General features: G+C 44.0%; 1 protein-coding gene across 2 annotated transcripts in view; it reads right to left on the bottom strand.

Annotated features, from left to right (window-relative positions):
* Positions 1-14451: 14451 nt before the first annotated feature.
* TNFRSF19 (TNF receptor superfamily member 19) overlaps positions 14452-18953 on the bottom strand; it is a 91069-nt gene continuing 86567 nt past the window's right edge. For both annotated transcript variants that reach the window (XM_044249418.1, XM_044249419.1), the window contains exon 10: positions 14452-17387. In XM_044249418.1, the coding sequence (XP_044105353.1) occupies positions 17379-17387 (9 nt within the window). In that variant the 3' untranslated portion in view covers positions 14452-17378. The remainder of the gene's footprint in view (positions 17388-18953) is intronic.

Here is an 18953-nt window from a genome sequence, read left to right as displayed (position 1 = left end):
TCCTTAAGCGTATAGTTTTCTCTGATTAGGTTATATCGGGAATTCCCAAGGAGGTTTCCTCATCATCTTCAAGTTATAGTGATTCAAGCTACTTCAAACACAGGGAAACCAGAGGCAATGGTGTCTACCCCTTGTCCCCTGGGCAGGGGCTCACTCAGCTCACAGGATAGGGCTTTCAGAGACCGGTCTTCATTGGCATGACGGACATTCCGAAATGAATGCCTTGGGCAGGGCCAATACAGGGAAAGGAGAGGCAAGAAGAGGAAGCCATGTTTCAGCTCACAGCAAAACACTCACTTCACTTCATCTCTGTCCTATCTTCCCTCCCACCTTCCCTTGTCTGCTCAGGCCCCTAACCTTGCCATTCAAAAGAAAACATTGCAGTCCAGGCCCAGGAGTGGGGAGGAAGGGTCCCAATGGCTCCCTTGTTTAAAAGTGAATGACGGATTTAAGAGGGTGAGCACAAGCTGGGCATGGAACCAGACAGGCCCCCTTCTGAACGCAGGGTCCCAGATGGTTCCTGGCTGGTGCAACCTCGATGCTGGCCCAGGTCCTGGAACATCATCAAAACAGCTGCGTGGCCCAGAAGAGGCCAAGGCAGGTTTGTCAACACGCAGGCGCAGGCTCACTCTGGATGACGATGCCTCCTGTGCGCACAGAGTTCCCCACTGCGAGGCTTGGGTACAGGTGCATGGCTGGCTCCCTGCCTTCTCCTCCCCCTTGGAGCCTCCGGCGGTCACACCAGCCTCCTCGAGGGTCCTTTGCTGGGATGAGAAAATACAGCAGGGTCTGAGATGGGACGTGCTGCAGGTAGAAATCTACACCTCGGCCAGCAGAGCTGGAGAGCAGGAGGGTGAGGGGGCACACGTGGCCAGCTGCTTGGATGGCCTTCCCTGGAATGTGAGCCGTGGGTCCCCAGAGAGGCCACAACAAAGGAGAGATTCTTCCTCTTGTCACCTCATGCCAGGATGACTGGTATCAGCTGCATACCCCAGCTGACTTGCTGAAAAGAATCAGTACAATGGTGAGTTTAATAGCTTCCATGGGACCAAAGGGCTCCCAGGCCTTCCTGAATCCAGGCAGCCCCACGGTGCCGGGGGTCTGGAGTGATGGGTCATTAGGGAAAGGTGTCTGTGGGCAGTGGTGGGTGACTTCCAAGGTACACATGCTTTGGTCACTATATCTGAATAAGTGCTCCATGGTCCAAAACCTTCCTACTGGGAGAGGGGTCTGTGTCCCCGCAGGATGGGAACCCTGTAGGTGACAGGGAGAGTTCTTGCCCAGCTGACCCCACGTGTTGTTCAAACCACACAATGACATGTTTGCATGGACCGTCACTCATAAGTGTACCTTTGGGCCTGGATATTCATTTTGAGCATTAAATTACAATTGAAAAGGGGAGTATGTGGATAGTCAGCTTGTAATTTTTTTTGCTTTTTTTAAAAAATTGTGTTATGTTAGTCACCGTACGATGCATCATTAGTTTTTGATGTAGTGTTCCAAGATTCATTGTTTATACACCACACCCAGTGCTCCATGCAATCTGTGCCCTCCTTAATACCCACCACCAGGCCAGCCCATCACCCCACCCCTCCCCCTCTAAAACCCGCAGTTTGTTTCTTGGAATCCACAGTCTTTCATGGTTCGTCTCCCCCACGGATTCCACCCCCTTCACCTTTCCTTTCCTTCTAATGTTCCCCACGTTATTCCTCACGCTCCACAAGTAAGTCAGCTTATAAAGAGGGTCAGCTTACTAGGACAGATGCCCAAACAAGGATTCCTGCCCTTGTTCCCTAAGGTTTCCACTTCTCACTCATTTTCCCTACTAAATCCTCCTCTACCCTCTCTGGATGTATAGGAAACATAGAGAAAACCATATAACATACATCCATGTAGGGGTATCTGGGTTGCTCTGTCTGTTAAGCGGCTGCCTTTTCCCATGATCTCAGGGTCCTGGGGTTGAGCCCCAAGTCTGGCAATCTGCTCATCAGGGAGTCTGCTACTTCCCCTCTCTCTGGCCCTCCCCTCTGCTTGTGCTCTCTCTCTCTCTCTCTTTCTCAAATGAATATATAAAAAATCTTTTTTTTAATCCATCTACATAATCACACCTGAGATTACACAAACGTTGGCTTTTGTCCATAGTTGCTTCTTGGGTCTTTAACAAACAAATTAATGTTTCACCATTCCCCACGACCACCCCCAACCCTTTCCCTCCCTCTTTCTGGAGAGAGAAATGTCCCTACTATATTGACCGCTGGTTTTTTTCTCTTTCTCATCAATCAAGCTACCAACCCTTGTTTGATTATAGGCCTTGAAAGGACCTTCTTCCTGCATGTGGTTTGGCTTATCCATTTGTATCTGGTGACTCGTGATAGAATAGTTTTAAATTCGAAGGTATAGTTGCCCTTTGAGCAACATGGGTCTGAACTGCACGGGTCCACTTATACATGGGTTTCTTTCAACAAATTACATGTGCAGAATGTAAATGTACTTTTTCTCCATTATGATTTTCCTGGTAACATTTTCTTTTCTCTAGCTTGCTTTATTGTAAGAATATGGTATATAACACATATACTGTCTATGTAATCGATACGGTATCAGTAGTTATGTTTTGGGGAGTCATAACTTACGTGGGGAGTTTTGACTGTTCAAGCCTTGGGGGGGGTGCCCTGAACCTCTGCGTTGTCCAAGGGTCAATCTGCCCCCAAATTTGTCCATCTTCTCCTTTATAGTTTGTGTTTCTATGTCTTATTAAAGACATCTTTCACCACCCAAGGCTAAAATGGATTTTAGCGTAAACATTTAGACTTCTGCTTTGAACATTCAGGTCTTTGATTTACAATGGGGCTTATTTTTGTGCATGGCATGAGCTAGATCTTCAACTTTCTTTCACATTTTCCTACAGATAACCGACTGTCCTGACCTCTTGTCACCGGTGTCATCACATGTCGTATGTCACATTCTCATGTGCTATTGCCTGGTTTCTGCGGCTCCCAACACTGACATAATTACCTTCTCTTTACAGTATTTTCACCATATTCAACTTCAGAAACATCTGGGCTATTCTTGACCCTTTGCTGTTCCAAAAAAAGTTTAGAATCAGCACAATCAAGTTCAATTAAAAAACTATCAGTGGGGACGCCTGGGTGGCTCAGTTGGTTAAGCGGCTGCCTTCGGCTCAGGTCATGATCCCAGCATCCTGGGATCGAGTCCCGCATCGGGCTCCTTGCTCGGCAGGGAGCCTGCTTCTCCCTCTGCCTCTGCCTGCCACTCTGTCTGCCTGTGCTCGCTTGCTCTCTCTCCCTCTCTCTCTCTGATTAAAAAAAAAAAACAAAACAAAACTCAGTGTTTTGATAGACACCTCACTGAATTTAGTGTGAAAAATGTGTTAAAAACTCCCACTGCTAAGGTCAATTAAACAATTTCTCTGTGTAATTCTGTCCATATTTTATATCTTGTCCATATTTTATTTACCCAATTATACATTTAAGCCTATGCCATTAGGTTCCTACATAGCCATATTTCCTCTTGCTTTTTTTCCTGATTATACAATGGTCCTCTTTTATAACTCTAATAAATTTATCTTTTGCCTCAAAGTTCACTTGATCTTGTATTGATATCATTGTCTTTAGAGCAGTGTTTACCTGGATAATTTTTCCTGTCTGCTTATCTGCTTCTTTTCCACTCTTCTGTTACATGTATGTTTCTGTTCTTCTTTGTTTTTGTTTTTGTTTTTTAAATTTTAAATGTTGAACTTGAACTCTTGACTGTGAGATTAAGACCTGAGCTGAGATCAAGAGTCAGATGCTTAACTAACTAAGCCACTCAGGCACCCCATGTATGTTTCTTTTAAATGAAAAAACCCATAGCCCAATTTTGTTTTTAAATTCAATTTGTTAATCTTTGCATTTTATTTTTGAGTTTAAACAATTTACACTAATTGTGGTCCCTGAGACATTAATAATGTGATTCTGTGCTTCCTATTTACCATCTTTTTTTGTTTGTTTGTTTACTTATTTGACACAGATCACAAGTAGGCAGAGAAGCAGGCAGAGAGAGAGGAGGAAGCAGGCTTCCCACCGAGTAGGGAGCCGATGTGGGGCTCGATCCCATGTCCCTGGGATCATGACCTGAGTCAAAGGCAGAGGCTTAACCCCCTGAGCCACCCAGATGCCCCTACACTTAAATTTTAAAACTGCATACTTGCCTTAGAGTCTAGTGTGAGTATTTTGAATAACATGGAGATCTTAGGAGCCGTAACTCTGATTCCTTCCCCCATCCTTCAAGTTATACTGTTATGGACTTCAGTTTCATTTCTTTTTCTTTATTCAAAACGTGATTGAGATCTAGTTGACAAGAATAATAGTGACATATTTAAAGTGTAAAATTTGATATATTTTAAAATGTTTACACACTCCCCAAACTCAAGAGAATAAACACCCATTTTGTTTTCAACCCCTCTCCCAGCCTTAGCTATCATTGTGATCTTATAATTCATTTGCCCTGATATTTATTTTTATTATTATTTTTTATTTGCCGACCGTTGTTTCTTTTGCTTTATTCATTCCATCCAGGTTCATTTCTTTTTTTTTTCTCCCTTCTCCTCCTCCCCCTCCCCCTCCTCCTCCTCCTCCTTCTTCTTCTTCTTTTCCCTGAAGTAAGCTCTATACACAATGTAGGGCTCAAACTCATGACCCTGAGATTAAGAGTCGCATACTCTACCAACTGAGCCAGCCAGGCACCCCTCCCTTCTTCTTGAATAAAAATCTTTAGTTTCTCAGCAAGACTCCAATAGCGGCAAATTCTGTTTCTGTCTTAAGATTTCTTTATTTGACGCTTGCATTTAAATGAAATTTTAATCTGTGTACAGAATTTGAGGTTGAGGGTTTTCAGCCTTTTGAAAATACTGGTCCAAAGCCACATAACCTCTACTGTCATAGAGTCCCTGGGCTCAGGCTGCTCCCATGCCTTTGCAGACAGCTGTTTTTCCATCTCCTTTAAAGATGTTCCCTGTCTTTTATGGCATGTAGGCTCATGGGTATTTGTTATTGCTGATGAATAATAAGATGTGTGGGGCTCCAAGCAAATATTTTTTGTGGGTCCTTATCTGTATAAATCACTTGCATCAACAAAATCAGCATGTCAGCATCATTTTGGCAGCTCAATCACATGTGATGCCAAGAAAGATGTTCTGTTTTGACAAATGGGATGGATCCCACTCATGAGGCTGCCACCCCGGGTCTAGGATCTGGCCCTACGGGTGCCAGGACAGCCCACAGGGACATGATCCGATGTCTGTGGGAGCATCTGGTTGACCCCCTCCACCAGATGGAGAGTCAGAGAGTGCCTTGTAGAGTAGAGAGAGGACCATGGTTCACGGGCTTTGCTCCAGGCTCTGGGCAACTTGCCTGAACACTACCAGCTCTGCTCAGTCCTTGCCTTTGGAGGGGAATGCAGAAAACTGTGGGGAAGGCACTGTAAAGCATGTGGCTCCCTGAGGTGCAAGACCCATGGCAGGGTGCTTGCTCGCCTGGATCTAAGGGTGGTACTATAGACATATACACTTGGTTCTGGAGCATGGTCTCTGAATATTTTCTCTCTCTGATCTTCTACATTCTTTCTTTCTAGAACTCCTATTAGGTATATATATGAAATTTTCTCATTTTATTTTTCACGCATTCTATCAAATATCTCTTCCATTTCCTCAGATCCTGTTTCCAGTCCACTCATTTCCTTTTCAGTTTTCTTCTGCTTTTCTAGGCATCTATTGAATTTTAAATTTTAATGATTGCATTTTTCATTTTTAGAAGTTGTATTTATTTTCCAAATCTGCTTGTTTTTCTTTTACACAATTGCCTTCTTATGTATCTTTAATCATATAACAAAACTTATTCCAGATTGTGGCTCAATGGCGGTGAGTTCTACGTGATGCAGTTTGGCCTCTGTCATGTCTGCTGGTTCTTGATCATGGTGGCTGGTTTTCTTGTATGAGATAACTTTTGGTGGCTGACATATCAGGTTGGCTTGGTGTTTGTCTTTCTTAGGTTGTCCTTTCTCGTCCCTTGTCCCCTTGGCCCTTTCTTCAGAGGCTTCTCTGTCCCTGCAAACAGACTTGTGTAGATATTGGCATGGGCAGAGCCTCAGCTTGGGGTGAGGCGGGTGCCACCCCCATTCCTGGCATTTCCTGGTAACTGGTTTTCCCCAAGCCAGTCTTCATTCCCTGGGGGAATATAGGGAACTGGCTTTACTGAACGGTGACTGGTAGAATCCCAGCTCCCTCAGAGCATTTGGATCATGGCAATCTCCCTGAGCCACACGCTGGTACCTGTTTCTGCTCTTGCCTCTGCTGCCTCTGCCTATGACTCTTGCTGCTTCCTCCACACCTGCTGACCTGGGGCCTGCCACGCACCCAACGGCAGTGGTCTTCTGTTGCTGGGACCTGCCTCCAGGATGCTAGGTACTGGGTGGTTCCCCGGGAAGCTCCGCCCACTTCCTCCCGCAACCTCTCCCTCACTATCTTCACTTTGACACTCTTCCTTTCTGCATTCAGGGCTAGAGAGGCCTTTCATCCTCATGGTGGCTAAGGGGAGTTTCTAGAAGCAGTGTTGGGAAACCATCACAGACTTCAGGATGTAGCATCCCCTGACACCCTTCCACCAGGACTCCACTCTGACACACACCTCGTGGAGAGAATGAGGCCAGACTCCAAACCAAAGCCTTACCTTATTCTTCCTATTTCTGTATTACTCCCCTGCCTTCAGATTACTCTGTATTACTACGAGTGGCTTCTGAAGCTCCTTCCCAAACCTCATAGCACCAGATACACAAGCATTCTTGTCGGAAGTGGCAGGGTGGGGGTGGGTGCACCAGAGGTAAAGACTCAGATAAGACTGAATCAGCCATCAGAGTTCAAGGGACAAGCAAGTGCAGACACCCAGCTGCGGAATAGAAGGTGGCCAGTGGGAGAGCAGCATGAGATGACTGAGGGGTGGACAAGGATGGGATCAGGGTGGGCTTTGAAGGCCAAGGTAAAGGGTTTGAAATTTATCCTAAGAACCATAGGGCTTCCAGGCTTCTGAGAGTCATTATTTCATGCAGTAAATATACTTATTTATGTTCATATACAATAAATGGACATTCATAAAAAAGTAATATTTTATTTAATCAATTAATATTTATACTTAAGTTCACACTTAAGAAGTAACTTGATTTAAATTATTAATGTCTACTTATTAATGATTATTGATATTAGTATTTATTATTTTATTAATAATTAGTTATTTAAATGGATATATAATAATTAAGAATAAATGTCTATATACAAAAGTAATCATGGGTAAATAAATACCCATTATGTGCCAAACGCTATTCCGGGCTAGAAATATAAGGTTGGAAAGAAAAAATGCCTTTCTTGTGAGAAATGAGATGTGTGAGACTGCCTAGTGAGAAGAAAGACATGTGCACAAATGATCATGAAATAATATAACAATTGCTAAAATAAAGGCAGAACAATGAATTCCCTAGGGGAAAGATATTTTAAGCTGTGCAAAGAACTTAGGGACAACATTATGCAGGGATTCACTGATGATTTGAGATTGAAGTTTGAATTCTCCAGGGAGACAAGGAGGTGTGGGGCACAGTGTGAAGGCCTGAGAGCAGAGTCAGTGTGTTGGGAGCCCAGCCACCTCTGTGAGCCCAAAGCTTAGACTCGGGCATGGGGTGGGATGAGAGACCGAGATGGAACAGGAGACTGAGGGACATGAAGCTGAGTTGTTGACCTGGGACCAGGTCGTGAAGAGCCTTAACTGTCCTGCTGAGGAGCCAGGGCTTGACATCCTGAGACTGGAGAGGCACAGGAGGTTAGGGAAGGAGAGATGGCATCATATCAGTCATTAGAAAGGCTATGGGCCATGATGGTGTGGTCCTCAAATTCCATCTACTAGCTGAAACGGTAGAAATTTAGGATGGAATTCAACCTGGAGGAAGAAGACCAGTGCCGTTGGAGCCAAGAGACCAAGGATGAAGTTGAGATTCTCCAGGTCCTTGTATCTCCATTTCCAAATGAAGAGGTGAGTAGTCCTGTGTTTAGAGCAGTGCCATGTTTCCCAGCTGGGTGTCTCTCTCACTCCCCGGGCAGCCTCCTGGGAACTCTGGGGGTCCACTGCGCCAAGCTGCTAGACCAGGCAGTTGCTAAGTAAGGTTCCTTCTAGCTCTCTGTTAGGGTTGTAAAGTGGAGCAAGGAGGCTTTGCTCTGTCTTACAATCCTATGCCTTCATTCTGCACAAATATGGTCATCAAGAGTGCAGTCTTCTTATTTCACTTCAATAGGAAAATTCGGCTCTGAATTGCATTGCACGGCAGAAAGATCATGGCTTCCGGAGTCAGAAATTCAGTGTTCAAATCCCAGCTCTGCCACTTACTGGCTAAAAACTTTTTCAAAACATGCTTTCTACAACTTTCTATCATTTACTGACTTCAGTGCTGGTTATTTGGTCTCCTTGAATCTTCATTTCCGCATCTGTAAGGTGAAGCTAACACTGCTCATAGGACAGATGTGAGAATCCAATGAAATAATGGCATTAAAGTGCTCAGGAGGAGAGAGGTTGTTTTCGAATGTTACATATTATCATCAGCGGATCCCCAAGCAAAGAATCTGGTTTTGAATTTATTCATCACTTCTGACAGAAATGTCCAGTGTACAAGGTCTAGCTGTCAAGTATTGGGATTTTTAAAAAACAAACAAGCCTTGAATATCCATTAACTTCAAAGATGTCCCTTGGTTGGGCAATTTGTTATTCTGATAATGTCACTGTTACTTAAGACTTCTTTGAAATGTGTCTTTTGAAGCTGTCTCCAAAGTTGGTATACCTTTGGTGATGGTAACTCATTATTCATTGGATTGAATTTTGGTAAAAACTCCATAATTATATCCAGAGAGCTATAGATTGTGAATATAGGAGCAGGGCAAGCTAGATAAAATGTGTTTAAAAATGAGGAATACCTTGTATGCCATAAGCACGTTTTCTTGTGTGGCAGATTCCACTGTACTTCTTAATGTATGAATTTTCTAAAACTGAGCCTCCTGCTCTCCACTCACAAAATCAAGCATTTATTTAAAGAAGCATAGGAAATCGGCCACTGAATTTGTTAGCTTCAGAAATGGCATGCTGCACTTTTAGGCCAATGAGAGAAAGGTCCTGGAGATGCCCTTCCTGGGACCCCAAATCCCAAAGTGAGAGAGGGATGCAGAACCTGTGTTTAGAATGAAAACAGAGTGGTCCCCCTGGAGTGATTTATCAGATTATGTAGGTGCGGTTGGCTTTTAGGAACAGGAGAAGTTTCGTTTGCCGGGACTTCGCTTTGGGTCTTGGAGAACAAGTTTCTACTGGATTCATGAAAATGACACTTGAGAAGTGTAGAAGACAGAGACTTTTTCTCTGACTCTGTCTCTGAGTCACTGAAGACCTCAGGCTCTTCCTGGGCATCACACTCTTTATAGCAAAGTAATTCCCACTTCCTGGACTGCTGAATGAACAGACTCATTCAAAGGACTCTGGAGCTCTCAGCCAGGTGAAATCCTACTACAGACTACTTTGCATATCTCATAACTAATGACAATTGTGAATTTTAATGCACAGCCTCCCCTCAGATAGAATCATTTTGACCATTCTTCTAGAATAGAACCAATGGCTTTTCTTCTTTTATTCTCCCTGAACTAATATCTAGTCATCATGTCAAAGCCACCTAGAACCAGGCCTTTCCCTTAATGTGGAATGTCCACTGTGGTGAGAGGCCAAGTCCACAGAGCACAGAAGAACGGAGAGTGGAGGATGGAGACCTCAATCTGAGAGCTACTATGGGAGGAAAGAGAAGGCGTGGGAGCACAAAGTGAATGGTATATGAAGAGAAAGATGAGAAATCACAATGGTTTCTGTTGGACAGATCAAGGACTTCTAGATTACGTGATTTGGGCTTTTAAGAAAGCCTGGAGGTCCATGATGGACCACCTGGGTGGCTTGGGCAGTTAAGCGTCCAACTCTTGATTTTGGCTCAGGTCATGATCTTGGGGTTGTGGGATCCGGCTCCACATTGGGGGGGGGAGCTAGAGATTCTCTCTTTCCCTCTGCTTTTGCCCCTCCTCCTCCCCTTGGTCCGTCTTGTAGAATAATAAATAATAAATAAATAAGTAAATCAATAAATAAAAAGAAAGAAAGACAAGCCTTGAGCCCCATGAGAGTCTGCTGCTTTGCCTGACAGAGAACACTTCACTCATGTTGACATGTCACCAGTTTGGTCACTGGTAACTATTTATCTGATGGGATGGGGTTGAGTGATTAGTTAGTCCTTATATTAGTCAGGGTTCTTTAGAGAAACAGAACCAATAGGGTGTGTGTGTGTGTGTGTGTGTGTCTAAAGAGATTTATTTTAAGAGATTAGTTCCCAAGATTTGGGGGGCTAACAAGTCTAAAATCCACAATTCAGGCCAGCAGGCTGGAGACCCAGCAGAGAGTTGATGTGGCAGCTTGAATCTGAAAGCAGAAAGGAGGCAGAAGTCTCTCTTCCTCCAGGAGTCTCATTCTAGTCTCTCAATGCCTTCAACTGATTGGACAAATCCCACCACATTATGGAGAATTCTCTGATCTACTCAAAGTCTACGGATTTCAATCTCATTTAAAAAATGCCTTCTTGGCAACATCTAGATTATCTAAAGAGGCGTCAGTTGGAACCTGGCCTTTGGTAACTTCCTCATCACACTTAAATTCAAGAAAGGACATCTGCAGAGGTGCCTTGTCCTCAGGTTTGATGGCCAGCCTTAGGGATTCCCTGGGCAGATATATTAACTGTGGAGATTCCTCCAGGGAAGACATTCTATAGTCAGACAGGACTTGAACACAACTCTGGGCTGCCTCTCCTCATTTCATTTTGTGTGCTGCTCTGTGCATACAGCCAGGGGCTGTCGGACAATGGGAGAGGCAGCCTCCACATTTGCTGGAAAACTAGAAATCAAGATTTTAGGTCTTGGTTAAGGAACATGAGGGAAAGAAGAAAACAATGACTGAAAGAGGAGAAACTTTCTTTTTACAAGTGCTAAACCTGACTTGCCCCTCCCCCCACCCACATTAGCACTATACTGCCTTAATCTTGCATTTGGAAAACACTGTACATCCTGCTGCCTCCTGAGATCCAGGCTAGGCTCTAGCGACATTTACATGAACACCTCATTCTATGGAAAGATGCCAACTCTTCATCATATGATGGCAACGGCTGTTGCCTGTTTGATCTGGGCCCCCGAAAGAACATATGGGTGAACTCCCTTAATGCTGAGAACAGGATTCGAGGAGGATTTGGGGTTCTTTGCGTGGCTCCTCTCTCAAATATGTGCTTGGGCTCCATCTCGAGCTGGCCCCTTTGTTGAACTCCCAGTAGACTTGTGGTCGAACTATCCAAAGAGATGTGGCCTGCAGGTTTGTGTCCCAGCAGGTGCGCCGTGTGCTGGGGAGCAGACGGGCCATAGGCACGGACACTGTGGCACCTTGTGGAAGTGACATAAGGTAAAGAAGCGGGAAAAACGACAGGCACAGGCCTCCAGGAGTGGCGGCCACCCAAACCTAGAGGCCAACCTCCTTCTGGATTTCCTGGGGGAGGCTGCTCAGCCATGCAAGGAACAAAAGGTGAAGCAGCAGCATCTCTAAGACAAGGGCAAGGAGCTGAGAAAAAAGGGATCAGGCAAGATGTTTGCTCCCAGGTGAAGGTGGCTGGCTAAGACTGAGAAACTGTGGGGGCGGGGTGGACAAACACATTTCACCCTAGAAGTTCCCTCGGATGTGATGACAGGGGTGTCTGGAGCTCAGGGTCAAGCAGGAACAGGAGTCTGAGCCACAGGCTGGGGACAGAAAGGCCATGCATGGTCAGTGGGTGATGCTGTCCTCAAGCTCTAGGAGGGCATGGCTGCATGAGCGGGTACAGATTCATCATGGTTGACTTATGTCTTCTCGGGGACTTGGTCAGAGTGTTGATTTGATGTTAGCAGGGGGTTCAGCCAAGTCCTGAGCACAGATACCATGTTCAGCGCTATCCTCCTCAAAATCAGGAGGAGCAAGGTGACCTCAATGACAGGAGAAAGATCTCAGGCTCAGTATTTCCTAACCAGGGACTGACTGTCCACCCCCGCCCTTCCACCCCCCCATTCCTGTGGCCACGTCTTCTCAATGACTGGGGTTATTCTGAGTCTGGAAAGAGGTCTGCCTTGCCTAGTTTGATGACTTCGAAGCTTCTGAAAGACCAGAGATTTTCAAAGTTTTATGCCATGTCACTCATTTGTTGGAAGGGAAGTAAATTCCCTACAGAGTCAAGTTCAAGAGGGCCCAGGGGGGAGATCACCAGGCCCCTGCAAGCTGGCTCTCAGGCCTCAGCAGCTTCCCCCTTGCTCCCCACCCTCCCAGCACACCACACTTCTCCCAGAGCAAGCGGGCTTTCTCCACGTGCCAGGTCCTTCCACCCATCCCTGGAGGGGGAACGCAGACTCCCTTCTGGCTTACCTGGAACCTCCCCCAGCTGCCCTGTGGCTCCGACCTTTCTCGGGATGTCACTGCTCCCCCCGCCTCCTCGCCTCTGAAGAATTCGCTCTGTGTCTTTCCAACAAAGACCTATTTTATAAATATTTGCAAGGGTTCTCTCCCTCATATTTTCTTGTTTGCTTTAACCCTGGCATTGCATCTGCAACCGAGTACATACCCTATGCTAGTACTGTGGACACGTGTATTGTGAATGAATGGATAGATGGATGGATGGATGGATGGATGAGTGGAAAAAAGAAGGAAGGGAGGGAGGGAGGATGGCCATAGGAAAATGCTCTTCTCAGAATGAGGCTTCCAAGAGGGACTAAATTCGTGTTTTGAGCTTCAAGGGAAATAATTCGTATCTGATCACACTGAGTCAGTGATACGTGCCCAGCTGAGAGGAGCCTGCCTCCCTAACCTGCGGTAAAAGGATTGCCAGTGGACTGTTCAGTAGATCTTCTGTTGACTGTAAACAGTCAACCCAGGTAAGGAAACTCCCTCTGCAGAGTTCGGCTGGCTCAGTTCAACACCAAACAAAACTGACAGAACACAGCTATTTCTATCTTCAGTAGAACTAGTTAATGCCATTAGCAATTAAGATAAAAAGACAAAATCCTGTCTTTATGGACTAATAACTGAAACCTGCTTCACAAGACCACCCACGGTTGCAGAGAAAATGGTTTTTAAAATTCAAGTCTTCTGGAGAGGCTAATTTGAAAGCAGCCATAAATCACACTAATTCCAGAGCCACTGCTGGTTTATGGACAGACGGGACCCTGATCTGCTTGATCTCTACAGGAGAAACCCTGTGACCTTCCTCTGGCAGAAATGTGACCTAACCGCCGTTACTGCGCATTGCTGACTTGATTCTAATTACGTGACTAGAATCACATACCGGGTCATACTGAAATTTCTTAGACATTATAGAAGGTTTTGGAAATTCTCAGGCTTTTGCTTAGTTTCAAGATGACTGAATGATAAATTTAAGCTGCAGGTACATAGCTCGTGGGGTGTCAAATACTTTTTAAGAAAATCAGACAGTACCTCCTCAGGTTAAAAAGAGACAAATAGACAAATAGAGAATGACAAGTAGTCAACTGCAAAGAGACTTTCAGAAGAGTGGTAATAATGAAAATAAGTTGTTTATGTGATTATAGGGTACTTTAGCCCCCCTGTTAGAATCTTGCAAGCTCTAAGTTACTTTTTTCAGAGAGGATGGTACCCACAAGCCCAGCCAGACTGCACACACATGGGACAAGTATACTTGAGCCAAGGAGCTGGGGTGTGAGTGGTGTGGAAGGAGGAAAGAATCTGATGTTCTCCCTTCAGGGAATTCATAGTGTCATTTAACACCACAGACTGACTGAGCGAATACGGTGCACTTTAAAATAACTCCGTTTTTTTTTCCAGGAAGTTTAAAGTCCTCTCTCAAAATCGAATAATAGCTTTAAAAGCTTTACTGGAGGGAAGGAAGGTCAAAAGGTGGGAAGGAAAGAAGAAACTCTTCCAGGGACCCGTGTTGCTCTGTGGGAGTCAGTCCAATCCTCTGCAGAACACCTACTGACCTCTGGAGAGAATGAACATCAAACCTCCCTACCTTTCGTTCTTTCCCTCTTTACGTCATAAAATGAAGGAGGAAAAAGAAGAGATGATAATAAAATCTTGATGCCAAAGCTTCTCAATGAACTCAGAGCATTCTTCAGTAGCTTGACAGGCCTGAGAAATAGAACCAGCTAACTGCAAAGGATTTCAAATCCCCCTCGTGACATTTGAAGGGCCGGAAGGGTTCAACCGGAAGGACCAGAACTTAGCAAGGTCCCCACCTGGAGAGCCAGGGAGGAAGACGAGTCAGTATTCCCATCACCAATCATTTCTGTACTGGACATGTCAATACGAATACCAGATAACAATTTTATTCACATATAAAAAAGGGTATTACAAAACTATTTGTATAAGAAAAAGAAAATTTACAAATTTATAAATTCCAGTATGCAAAATAGTAACGATGAACTCTAAATCGATTCGAGCTGGCGACCTGCAAGCAAGGATGGACTCTTGTCCTTTTCTTTTCAATTTTTTTTTTTTTTTAAACTAGCACGGACAATAGAGCTTAACTAGGTAATAGCAACATTAACATGTTATCTAAAGTAGAAAAATCTATATTTGAAAAATATATTCCATATACACAAAATGAGAAAACCCATGTCTTTCCATGGTCATTCACCAAATCCTTGTCTCATTCTTGTTGGTGGGTTTCTGCAACTTTCGAAGTCACACCGATTCTCACTCCTAGACCTGATGATTTCCTGGTGCCTGTACCTTAGCAGCCAAGTTCCTGTAAGCGTTGTAGAGCACTCAACCCTGGAAAATGCAGATTGGGCTTTCCCTCTCAAGGGTTTATACAGAGTATAGAATCTAACATTATTGGATGTTTCTGCAGTAGGCGGTGGTAAAACGTCTTCATCTTGATAAAACAGCCTGGGATTTTTCCAGGGCAGTATCAGATGAAATCGACTTTCAACCCGAAGTATTTCCTTACTGATCCGAAGTGCTGTTTTAGGGTTTGGGGCCACAGTCTCATGCCCGTCCATCTAGCTTTCTCCGGCAAGTATATGTCTTTGAAGTTGAAGAGAGTTTCTACATGTGGAAAATATATTTAGGCCACCAGAAGGAGCACAACCCTGACTGACTTTGATCATCCCTCTGTCAAAACAAAACGATCAGATTGCAAACAATGGCATACACATATGTGAATTACAGTGAAGCCACTTGAGGAAACTCTAGTGTGCGTTTTCATAGACATCTTGTGGTCAAATCCTAAATATTTTCCTAAAGGCAGCTCTCATAAGAGCTGGCAAGTTATCCAAGTTGAAAAACCATTGGTTAACGCTAAGAAAGGAAAAGAAAAGAGGGCACGGGACAGACAGAAAAGATTGTGGGTCACCCTGAGATTACACTAATTTCTTATTTTGGTTCAGGTAACTGAGGTCCCGAGGAGAACTGAGCCCAGCAAGCTAATCCACACATGTCAGAGCCTAAGACTGACAATAGGGGAGAGAAACTGGTCCCACCATGAGGAAGGGGGCTCATTAGATTTGCCTCATGTCTTACAGAGAGAGAAAAGCATAGTGTAATAAATGAGAAGAGAAAAATGGCCTAAGAAAGACAGAATTTTTCCACGTTCAGTTTAATGTTAGGTAAAAGGCACTGATCTGGGTGGCAGTGGGGGGAGGGATTGTGAAACCAAGTTTTTTAGTGACTCCAACAAGGTCATGTTTGATTTCTTTTTAAGTGCAAATGTGACAGAGCTAATAGTAATCAGTTAAAAGACAAAGGCCAGAGCTGATCATGGAAGTTCAAGGAGGAAAAAGATAAATCCTACTCCGGTAGTCCTCTCCAGGACACCAAGATTAAGAACAAATGAGCCATCCCCGTGTTCTTGACTAAACTGGGTTCGTGTCTGTCTTAGCTGTAGAGAAAGTTCTAGTGCGTAAATATAGGATGGGACACCCGACACCCCGCTTAAATCCAGCATCACTGGCTAGGGTAGGAGAGAACTGTGCTAAGGAAGTGGGCACCATGGGAGCGCCACTTGGTCAGACCCCATAAAGGCAGTGATGAGCTGTTCACCTACAGGCCACCTACAAATTGGGCGTTTTCTTCTCCTTCTAGTATGTAGTGTCTCCTAGGATGACTCCCGTGTTGCATTTCAGTAGGAGGGGAACCAGACAGGTGGTACTTTCTGAAGCCCTTAGTATAAGATACGATGCATGAAAGCAAAGACAAAACAAACTCACAGGTAGAGAGAACAGGGGGGGTGGTCGTCAGATGGCAGGAGGTGAGGGGGAGGTGGAGGAAAAGAAAGCATTATCTTTATAAATCATCACTCTTCTCTAAGAGAGGAATTCTGGATCTTCTAAGCTCAGTCACAGGGACCGAAGTAGCAAATGCTTCCAGGTCAACTGATTTTCACAGAAATACGTTAATCATTGTATACAAGTCTCTAGGATGCGGGTGCTAAGTGGTTTTTAATGCAGGGTGGTGGGGTGGGGGGCTCTTTCACCACCACTCCCCCAGCTCGGGCCCCTCTCCCTACTAGCTTCAGCAGGGGTTCACGAGTCAGTGACTAAGGTTACAAGTGTCGATTCTGGAAAAGACTTGCTATCCTCTTACTCCTAGTTCCTCGATGTTAACTTCAGCTAACAAAGCCCTGACTGAGGCAGTCAGCATCAAGTCAATTCTAATTGCCTGAGCTAATCAGATGATGAAAAAGTGAGCTTCACCAAATACAAAAACACTCGTTTTTGAACCACTCTACAGAAAAAACTAAAGTAGCTGCTTGGACACTGACTTTTAGTAAGCTAATCGGCTACATGAAATTATTTCTGGAAAGAAAGTGTAAATGAAAACTTATACTCTGGGTCTTCAGTTTGGTAAAACCACATTCACCATGAAAATAAGCACGAGTGCATTTCTGTTTCTTGTTATATGCTCATAATCTCGTAGGCTGCGAACTCGAGCCATCAGCCTTTGAAGTTACGCTTTGTGGCATAGAAGCTTCTTGTTTAGGAAAAATGCAGAGTATCGTGAGTGCCTGGAGTCTTTTCTTGTTATTCCTTGAGGTTTCAGCTTACAGCTGGTCTGGCTCAGAAGCAACTGGTTGAAAGGCTTAAAATGCCATCAGTTTGGTTCAGATTTATTTTTTCCCCCAGAAGCCATGCAGGGTCCAGACTGGGCTCAGTCCGTAAGCCTAAGCGGAGGGGTGAGTGCACACTGGGTTCCATCCATATTCTTCTACTGTAGAAAGAAGCAAGTCCTTTAAGCTTCCTAAAATAGCAACAGAAAGGAGAGCTTGAAAAACAAAACCTTACACATGAAAGCTGCTGGGCTATCGTTGTTAAAAATTATTGTAAATAACTTTCACTAGTAGCACACATGACTTGAATAACTTCAAACATCATTAATGATGAGGTACATATCCAGGTACATATGTACTCCGAGAATAAAGTAAAGATTTTATAACAACTCACTATCACTCAGTATTTGCAAATGACACTGCAGAGACAATAATGTGTGACCCAGAGGGGGGGAAAAATGTATTAACGAATGGTTCTTTTGCTCATTTTTGACCCCATTCAAACACTTAAAGCTTGTTTCTATGTTGCACTCTTTTGAAGCATTTCTAGGTAAAGCTGTTAGGATCCTTTTGGTCCCTTCTTTGAAAGGACAAAGATGATTAGTGAATAGTGACACTCTCATTCTTTGTATTTAAAACTTCTGCTAACCCACTGGAGAAAGTTTAGAGATGGTTTAGAAATGATTTCCCTTCTAATGATCTTCCTGGAAGGTTCACACTCTCCCTAGGGCAAATATCCTCAGCGAAGTGGTGTCCTTCAATCTGTCCCTTATCACAGAAGGGCAGCGACCTGACTTCTGAAAACATCAGCCAAAGGCACATTACTGTGAGTAACTAAAACCTTCATTTTCAGCAGTAATCTTTCATTCACTTATTTACCACTAATCTGACATCGGTGACATATCTGATAAGTTTACAGGAAAAGATTTTTTTCCCTAGGTAGAAGAAGAGAGTCTAGAAATAGAAGCTTCTGAAAGAACTCTCAGTAATCTAAAATAGTTTCATCAAATATGTTGATCAGTTGGTATGACCATAATTACCACATTAACACTACTGTGGGAGAAAAATGGCACTCATTTTGCCAACATGGAAAGAAACAGATTTTAAAAGACTGAGCAACTAGAACCCAGGTCATCTAATATCTTTCCTACCATTCTTTCTACTATTTCATGTTGACATTTCCAATGATGGCTAAAAACATCACCAAAAAGAACCTTTTCTGTAAGTAAACAGACTGGTCTCATTCTCCCAAGTACCTTAGTGAATGATGTCCCAAATATCTTAGTTCTCTTGCTTTCTGGGGGAGGTGTGTATAGGGGAAATTTGATTAGAACTGAGTCATTCAGACTAAACAAGATTCTCACACCTCTTTTATCCTGTACCATAACTATCATCATCAGATTCTGGGTGGTCTTAAACCACCCACAAGAAAACTACAGTGTAAAAATACAGTTTCTGGAAACAAACGCCTCGTTCATTAGCAATATGACCCCGTAAGACAAAAGTGCCATTGTGCATTTTGCAATATAGATGTGTACCAGATCATCACACTGCACACCTTAGCTCACACAATGGCAAATGTCGAGTGTTATCTCAATAAAGTTGGATAGAAGGCAGGAATTAAGGTTAAAAAACTGAAAATATGAGTGAATGACTAGGTAGGATTTTCAAGTTCCTTTGAAAATAAGTAGAAATAAATCACTAAAGGGGGGGGCACTATAATGGCTCAAGCTGCCCTTATGCATTTCTCAAACAGA

This window comes from Neovison vison, chromosome 5 (genome assembly GCF_020171115.1).
Source record: "Neovison vison isolate M4711 chromosome 5, ASM_NN_V1, whole genome shotgun sequence".
Classification (NCBI taxonomy): Eukaryota; Metazoa; Chordata; class Mammalia; order Carnivora; family Mustelidae; genus Neogale; species Neogale vison.
Note: the sequence above shows the minus strand (reverse complement) of the source record. Positions and strands in the feature narration are given on the sequence as shown.